The 8,990-nt window shown below is 51.3% G+C and overlaps 1 protein-coding gene across 1 annotated transcript; it reads left to right on the plus strand.

The window, feature by feature from the left end:
- Nucleotides 1-8,230: 8,230 nt before the first annotated feature.
- Nucleotides 8,231-8,787, plus strand: LOC125526532. The gene is made up of 2 exons (XM_048691229.1): nt 8,231-8,359; nt 8,446-8,787. The coding sequence occupies exons 1-2, from the start codon at nt 8,249-8,251 to the stop codon at nt 8,761-8,763; spliced, it is 429 nt and encodes a 142-aa protein (XP_048547186.1). The 5' UTR covers nt 8,231-8,248; the 3' UTR covers nt 8,764-8,787.
- The last annotated feature ends 203 nt before the right edge of the window (nt 8,788-8,990 follow it).

An 8,990-nucleotide genomic window follows, 5' to 3' on the forward strand; every position in this document is an offset into this window, starting at 1 on the left:
CCTGGAGACACAGGACGGGACACCCATCCAAAACACCTGGAACATCCAGCACCTCCGGAAGTTCTATCCATGAAACAAGGCCCAGAGCCTGAGGAGCAAGGCCCAGAGCGTGAGAAGAAAGGCCCAGATCCTGTGAAAAAGGCCCGGTGCCTGTGAAGAATCACCGCCCGTGACACTCTCACGTAATAATGAGTGGGGCTGTACACGCCCCGGAGTCTCAGGAGCGCTGGCCTCAGGCCCTGGGGCTCCCTCCCATGCCTAGTGGACATCACTTAGCTCCGCGCTGGTGAGAAGACCTAAAGACTAGATTAGGTGCTGGACCTGGCTTTTCATTTGCTTTCCGTAGTTGACTCGCTTTTCCTTAATCAAAGTTTTCCTTTGGCGTTCCTTGCCGATTTGATTCCCTCGCCTCTCACTGCATTTTTCCGGCTCAAATTTGCTCGTTTTCTCTCTCTCTCTCGCATGCCTCATGAGGGGGCTAGGCAAGTGCCCTCGCGAGCATTTTTTTCTCCTTTCAGCCTTCTCGCGAGCCACGCTCGTTCGAGCCCAAAAGCTGGTGCACCTCTCCCAGTTCGTGCCCCACGAGTACCGCGAAACAAAGCGCCAAGTCAGGTCCAGGATGAACGGTAAATCTTTTAACGCACTTTCTAACGAGTTTTTCGCAGTTCGTGAGCAAACGCAGGCCACCAAGGCAAGATGGATGCAAGGAAATAAATGCTTCGCGAGGAAGAGGACGTCCTGAGTATACCAGGTTAAGTTATGTTTGCGCAAAATAATGATAGAGCATGAGAACAACACGCATACTGATATAACAAAGGAACCATAGTTCGATACACGCCCCCCAAGGCCCATGCTTGTTTCATTCTTGATGCAGGAAAAGAGCAAAACAAAAGTAGCGTTGCAGCGATCCACGAAGACAGGCACCTAGAACAACCCCGAGCCTAGCCAGATCCTTCCTCACGCTTCACGGAGGTGCGGTGACGAGACGACCCACTGCCGCCTTCAAAATGGGCGCGGCGGCTGGTCATAGCCGCCACTGCTGGAGCTGTTGCCGCAGGAAGAGCTGCCGTAGCTGGATGAGACACGATCGCCGCCGAGGGCGGGCTCGCCCTCGTCCTCGTCGCGACCGTCCCCAAGGCCAAGTACCTCCTCACCGTCATTCGCCTCGGGGCAGCGCCCAGCGCGACGACCATCTTCCGCAAACACACTCACATAAACGGTCGATCCACCATCGTATCTGAAGTGGAAGGTGCACCGCCTGCCCAGGCCGCGTGTGTGGGCGAATGTCTGCCAGCCGCGGGCCAGGGCTATGTTGCCCGCGGCGGAAGTCTCGACCGCAACCCAAGAGGCCTTATTGCACCAGCCATCCGCCTGCAGCCAGAGTCCGCCTGGACCAGAGGCCGGTAGTTCGCCGGCGAAGAAGCGCAGAAGTTGGAGCCAGTTGCCGGCCGGGTTCTCCAGCCAGACGACGAACTCCGGCGACACCTCCACCGTGTGGAAGCGCGGACAAGGAGACCACGCCACCATGGCACGCCTCCCCTCATCAACTGGACCACCATGGCTGGGATGACCCACTCCGCGTGCCATGTCGCCGTCCCGACAATGGGCCATGGCGGGGGTCGCCGCATTCTTGCGCGGGCGGCCGCGGCCATGCATGGGCGCCAGGGAGCCGTGTCCCTCGCGAGGGGCCTTCCCCTTCTCGGCGGTGGAGAACTTCCTTCGTGGTGCCATGGGTGTCACTGCAAGTGATGGAGCAAGGAGGAAGGAGCAAGCAAGCAAGGAAGAGATTGGCAACGGGGGCTCCGCCCCCCTCCCCATTTATAGCCAGAGAAGGCCAACCTACGTCTCCCACGATCGCAGGTAATGATGGTTTTCCTTGCATGTCGCATGGACTTGTCAAGTCGTGCAGTTGCCGAGGCAACGTGGGGAAGCGGAGACGCCCACGTCCAATCATCCACCATGCGTCAATCGAGGCCGCAGGCTTTTTGGGCCTGTGGCATTCCATACTTGGCCCTTGGCTTCGCCGCGAAGCCAAGCCCGAGCGCACTTTGGGCCCAGGGGCTACTGTCGGCATCCTGGGAACATGGGTCCCCAGACTTGCCTGCCTACGGCCCGCGGCGTGGCTGAGCCAGCAGGCCGTACGACCCATCTTCACTAACAAGGCATCCAAGACCCTCGCGAGGCGGACGATGCAAGGCCTCCTCTGGAGTGGCCTGGCTAAGCGGGCTCATGAGGAGTGGAGATATCAAGGCGGGGCAAACCTCACGAGGCCCTCGTGACGTGAGCCATGACGCACGACACCAGGCGGGCACCAGTGTGCGCAGCATCCTTGTTTCCTCTTTGGTGCTAAGGAGGCCAGCGTAGGCGAAGAGTACCGAGGCATTAGGCAAAGGTTGCTATATTGGTGCAACGAGACCAAGATCAGGAGGACGGCAAGGCGGAGGTCATCGTGGAGCCCAAGACAGCGTCACCACCAGAGCTTTTCGTAGGCGAAGACCACTTTTGTGAGGATAGCTTGTACTAGCTTTCCCCCTTCAAATTGGCCCGCCGTTGTTGGCTCCCTTCCCGCTCGATATTTGGGAAGAGGACCAGGGCCTATATAAGTAGAGCTAGCCACCATAGTAGAGGCATCTCATCTTAGCGCGATCCAACCCGATCGAGAGCCTACTCACAAGAACACTTCAACCTCAGGAGGCGGTTCTTCCCTTGTACTGTTCATCATCAGCCCTAGAGGCAATCCACTACCACCACACGGGAGTAGGGTATTACACCACAACGATGGCCCGAACCAGTAGAAACCTCATGTCTTTCTGTGTTGCGAGTTTGTCGAGTTCGTCCACGAGATCTTAGCGAGCTAGGGCATAGATCGGTGGGAAGGAAAGACTTCGCGCGCACCCTAGTGTTCGAACCTTAAGGGTTTGCCGGAACTCCACATCCAACATACTACGCAATGGAAAGCGCTTGGAAAACCCAGACAGCTCGGTGGGAGCCACCGGTCTCCACCCAACCCCTCGGGCGAGCAAAATGGGTGCACCCTCGCGGGGCACCCAAATCCATGGTAAAGAAAACTAAACCCATTATGGGATGCGGAACCGTTTTGGAGGGATGGCTCGATAGGCCGTGCAAAATACACAACACCGGATACCATACCAACCCACAGCCGTAGAGCATGTTGAATACTTCGGCAAGTGGCCAAAAGCGGCAAGGATATCCTCACCAAAAACACCACGAAACAACTCCCCCGGAAGACGACGACCTCAGAGTATTGATAGTCTTCGAGACCTTTGCTTCAAACAATCGGCGCAAAAGGGCACTCCGCGACCTCGCCGAAATCTGCCAAGTCGCAACAATAAATCCCTGGAACAACACGGCTATAAATTTCAACGCTAGTGACGAACCAAAAATCTGATCAGTCCGGGCACCAGCCGCCTTGGTCCTCAACCCAATTGTGGATGGCTTTCGGCTCACTAAAGTGCTCATGGACGGTGACAGTGGACTAAACCTCATCTACGAGGATACACTGAATAAAATGGAAATATTCAGGAGCCGCATCTAGCATAGTAATACGACCTTCCAAGGGATCATTCCCAGCTAGGAGTCACGATGCGTGGGGAAAATTACACTCGACATGTTATTCAGCACGCCAAAGAACTATCGCTCCAAAGAGATAACCTTTCAAGTGGCCCCTTTCAACAGTGGATATCACGCCCTATTGGGGCGAGACGCACTCACACGCTTTCAAGCTATACCTCATTACGGGTATATGAAGCTCAAGATGCCCATGCCCAACGATATTACCCCTCTTGCTAGTGATCCGGACATATCTCTCTGTGCCGAAAACAAAACATCATCCCTAGCCCTCGAGGCATTGTCTGAGGCCCTTGCGGCCGAAGAGATAACCACACTACACTCTACGGTGGATAGGGACGACGTAATCTCTGACAAGCATCCAAAATCCAACTCCTTCAAACCATCAGACGAAATAGTCAAATTTCATGTCCACCCGACGGACCCCAACATGATAGCTTCCATCGGGGCACAGTTGGACCCAATGGTTGAGGCCGCACTACGAACGTTCTTGCGTGAGAACTGGGACATATTCGCCTGGCACCCTTCTGATATGCCAGGAATCCCACGCAGGCTGGCCGAACACAGCCTCAATATATTGAAGGGATATAAGCCGATCAAGCAAACACTACGGCGCTTTTCCGAACCTAAATGACAAGCTATGGGGGAGGAGATAGCCAAGCTGATCGAGGCCAGATTCATCAGAGAAATAAAACACCCGGACTGGCTAGCAAACCTGGTGATGGTGCCAGAAAAGGACGAATCCTGGCGCCTATGCGTCGATTTCAAAGACCTAAATAAGGCTTGCCCTAAGGATCTCGTCCCCCTCCCCCGTATCGATTAGATTATTGATGCTACTGCAGGACATGACTCACTATGTTTCCTCGACGCATATCTGGATACCATCAAATCCATAAGAGGAGTCCAACCAAGCCGTAACGACATTCATCACCCCATACGGGCCTTTCTTCTTCAACCCTATGCCCTTTGGGCTTAAAAACGTCGGCACCACCTACCAACGCATGATTCAAACATGCCTGGAGAAACAAATCGGCAAGACAACTGAAGCATATGTGGATGACATCATCATCAAGACTAAGCACGTCCAGTCGTTAATAGACGACCTGCGTCTCACATTCGACAATCTTCGGACATATGACATCAAGCTCAATCCAGAAAAGTGTGTTTTCGGCGTTCCCGCCAGAAACCTGCTGGGCTTCATCATTTCCAATAGAGGAATTGAGGCAAATCCAGCTGACATCCGAGCTTTGTCACAATTGGCTACACCAACACACCTTAAACAGGTCCAAAAACAAGCCGGATGCATGGCAGCTCTAAGGCGCTTTATCTCCAGACTAGGAGAAAAAGCATTGCCACTTTATCGCCTTCTTCGACATACCGACCACTTTGAGTGGACGGAAGCGGCAACGGCCAGACTAGAGGAAATAAAGGCTGTATTAGGAAGCAACCCAATCCTGGCCACGCCAAATGTCGGTGAACCGATGTTATTATACATCTCTACAACACACCAGGTGGTGAGTGCAGTGCTCGTCATTGAGCGAAAGGAGGACGGACACAAGTTCCCACTTTAGAAACCGGTATACAACGTATCCACCATCCTCACACCATGCAAATCCCGATGCCCTCATTACCAAAAGATAGAATACGCGGTCTTCATGGCATCTCGGAAGTTACGACACTACTTCCAGGAGTGTTCGATCACGGTGGCTTTCGAAGTACCACTCAATGATATAATAAATAACCGCGACGCTATGGATCGGATTGCCAAGTGGGCTATTGAGCTCCTACCATTTGACATAACATACAAACCACGCTGAGCCATTAAATCCCAAGTATTGGCTAACTTCCTCGCCGAATGGACAGAGGCCGAACTCCCTAAAGAGTACGGTACATATTCCAACTGGGTCATGCACTTTGGTGGCTCTAAAATGTTGGTCGGATTAGGAGCAGGCGTCGTCTTGATGTCCCCCACTGGAGACACAGTTCAGTACGTACTCCAAATATTATACACAGGCTCCAACAACACAGCCGAATACGAGGCCCTATTGCACGGTCTTTGGATGGCTGCCTCCATGGGCATACAGCGCCTGGAGGTGCGCAGGGATTCAAATCTCGCGATATCCCAAATAAACGGAGACTTCAACGCTAAAGATCCAAAGATGGCGGCCTATCATAATGACGTACTCAAAATATCAGCTCGGTTCGAGGGACTCAAGTTTCATCATGTGGCTCCAGAAAGTAATCAAGCAGCGGATGTCCTTGCCTAACATCTTTCTGGAAAGGCTCTTCAAGCCATCTGTGGTGTGGCAGGATGAGACCGACAATGCCAGTCTGGATCTGATCATAGCCCCAGATTCTGAACATAATACTAATATCATCGGCGGCTCAGCTACCGAGATAACACCACCGGCCCATCTCATAATGGCAGTAATTGCCCCATGGACCGAACCCTTCTTGGCCTACCTTAATAGGCAAGAGCTCCCCGGGGATTAGAATGAGGCTCGATGCATTGTTCGGCGATCGAAAGCCTATGAGGTCCTTGAAGGAGAGCTCTACAAGAAAAGTGCTACCAGAGTCCTCCAAAGATGTATCTCCAAAGAAGAGGGACGGCAGCTCCTGGCCGAAATCCATGCTGGTCTCGGCGGTCACCATGCCGCAGCTCGGGCCCTTGTAAGTAAAGCCTTCCATACAGGTTTCTTTTGGCCGATGGCTCGAGCAGATGCACAGGACCTTGTCCAACGCTGTGTCAGATGTCAGCTTTTCGCCAATCAAGGCCATATGCCGCCTACCGCTCTAAAACAATCCCCATTACTTGGCCTTTTGCGGTCTGGGGGATTGATATGGTCGGTCCCCTTAAAGGAGGAAGCCACAAGAAAAAATATCTATGGGTCATGGTAGATAAGTTCACCAAGTGGATAGAGGCCAAGCCAATTAAAACGGCCGAAGCCGGACCAGTGATACACTTTATATCCGGTATGGTGCACTTTTATGGTGTCCCACACAACATCATCACCGATAACAGCTCCAATTTTATAGTCAACGAAGTGAAAACCTGGTGTGCTAAACTGGGCATTAAGCTCGATTACGCCTCCGTCTATCACCCGCAAACAAACGGTCAGGTCGAATGAGCTAATGGTCTTATCATGAGCGGCATCAAGACTAGACTAGTGTGGTCTTTGAAGGAATCAGACAAGCACTGGGTTGAGGAGCTCAACTCCGTACTCTGGGGCTCGGACCACGCCCAATCGCACTGCTGGATACACACCATTCCTCATGGTGTATGGTGCAGAGGCCGTTTTGCCCTATGACATCATTCATGACTCACCTCGAGTGCGCATGTACAAAGAAACAGAGGCCGAGCTCAATCGGCAGGATAGTCTAGATGCCCTGGAGGAGGAGCGTGATGTTGCAAAGGACAGTTCTGCATTCAATCAACAACAGGATCATAGATACCAAAGCAAAGAAGTGTGGGCCAAGACCTATAATGTCGGTGAACTCGTTCTACACTTGCCAGAAAAGAAAAAGGACAAACTCAAGCCCAAGTGGGAGGGTCCCTTCATCATAGACGAGGTTCTCATTGGAGGAGCGGACCGCCTACGTGATGCATCTGACAATCGCCTAGAGCCGAACCCGTGGAATGCCGCAAAACTCCGAAGATTCTACGCCTAGAGCCGTACTCTTTGTTCATCTTCTTCTCCCTTTGTTTTCATTATACCCTCTTTAATTTTTCTCTAGCTCTTTAGCTCCTATGCGTCCAGACCACACACCTATAATGTACACATCCTTAAATATATACACTCATAATACCTGGGGGCTTCTTTTACAGAAGCTTATTATTATTTCCCGAGCATTAAGCTCAACACATATGTGTCCTCTTCCGCATATGTACCTTTTTTCACATTATATGCATCGTTATGACTTAAGTTTTTGCCAAGCTGGGTTGCGTGGCTCCTGTGCTTATGCCCTACGTTCCCATTTTTCGGCTAGGTCGTAAAGGGAGCACCTCTGTGATTGTTACAGACGGGTCATCCGGACTTGTACCTCAGACTGGGTGAAGCCGAAAGCTAGCGTTCTTAAGGGAATATTCGGTCGGCGAACTAATGACGTTTTACCTTCATCACACCATGAACCCCCAGATGTTACATATACTGCAATTTTTCAATCACATGTCGGACATGCATACTAACACATACCATCCTAGGGAAAGGAACCCGTAATGGAACTATTCTCCCTGGAAGATGTTTCTTACAAGAGTTAAATGCACTGGAGGTCCTAAAAGTTTCGTCGTTGTGTCACTTTAGTCCTATTTCTTTGAAAATGCCCCTTTAGGTCCCAATTCTTTCATAAGTGGTTCACCCGAGGTCCTTTTCTTCAGTAGCGCTCGCTGACCTGCCCTCGTGGCGCGTTGACCCACGCCACGTCGGACAGGGGTTGCGGAGGCTGCTCTTTTTTACAGAAAACCCCTTAGAAACACTCTTCTTCACATTCACCGGTCCCTTGCTCTATTTCTTCCCCAAATCCCCCTCTGTCTCTCCCGTGCCCTAACCCTAGCCATGGCCGGCACTTCAAGCTCCTCGGCGGGGAAGCAGTTGAAGAAGAGGAGCATGGTAACGTCGTAGCGCCACCGCCGCTGCCGGTGCAAGCTCCAATTTCGTCTGGTATGTTGCCGCTCGTGGCTTGCCCTTGCGGCCATGTCCGTGACACCATTGTACTCTATTCGAAATCTACTGCCAACCCTGGACGGGTGTTCTACAAGTGCCCCAACCATCGTGTAAGAACCAAGAGTTTGATGTTTTGAAGCCTTTATCTTTGATTCTATCCCATTTCTCTTTTTCTGAATGTGTCAAATTCGTCCAGGTTGGAACGAATCCATGCCAGCACTACTACTGGGAAGATGGCCCAGATAACTATTTTGATTTTCTGGTTAAGAATGGCCACATATCTATTGCAAGAATAGGAAGATCTAGAGGTATCTCTGGTCATTCATTGGGCGACATAGAAAGTGAAGAGGCAGAGGAGGAAGAAGACAGAGGTGTTGAAGTTCAGAAGATTTGCAATGGTGTGATGATTGATGTTGTGAAGAAGCTGGATGAGCTGATCTGCTTAGTTAGGATGTTCTTGTTTTGTATTGTCACTTTGTTGGCTGTGATGGTTTATGTAGTGGCTCTGAAATGAATGAAGTACATGTAAGCACTATTGGGATGATGAAAGTTAGCTTATTTTTACCCTTTTTTGTCTCATGGACGGTCGAGGCGATCGTCCACATTGATGAATAGCTTCATTTTGGTCAATGTGGATGGTTGATCTGCTTAGTTAGGATGTTCTTGTTTTGTATTGTCACTTTGTTGGCTATGATGGTTTATGTAGTGGCTCTGAAATGAATGAAGTACATGTAAGCACTA

This window comes from Triticum urartu, chromosome 1 (assembly GCF_003073215.2).
Source record: "Triticum urartu cultivar G1812 chromosome 1, Tu2.1, whole genome shotgun sequence".
In the NCBI taxonomy this organism is placed as follows: domain Eukaryota; kingdom Viridiplantae; phylum Streptophyta; class Magnoliopsida; order Poales; family Poaceae; genus Triticum; species Triticum urartu.

Bases quoted from the DNA above. Each gene is read 5' to 3' on its own strand.
- LOC125526532 (XM_048691229.1), top strand. From the start codon at position 8,249: ATGTTGCCGCTCGTGGCTTGCCCTTGCGGCCATGTCCGTGACACCATT. The intron at 8,360-8,445 runs GTAAGAACCAAG...AAATTCGTCCAG, and splicing joins ACAAGTGCCCCAACCATCGT to GTTGGAACGAATCCATGCCA.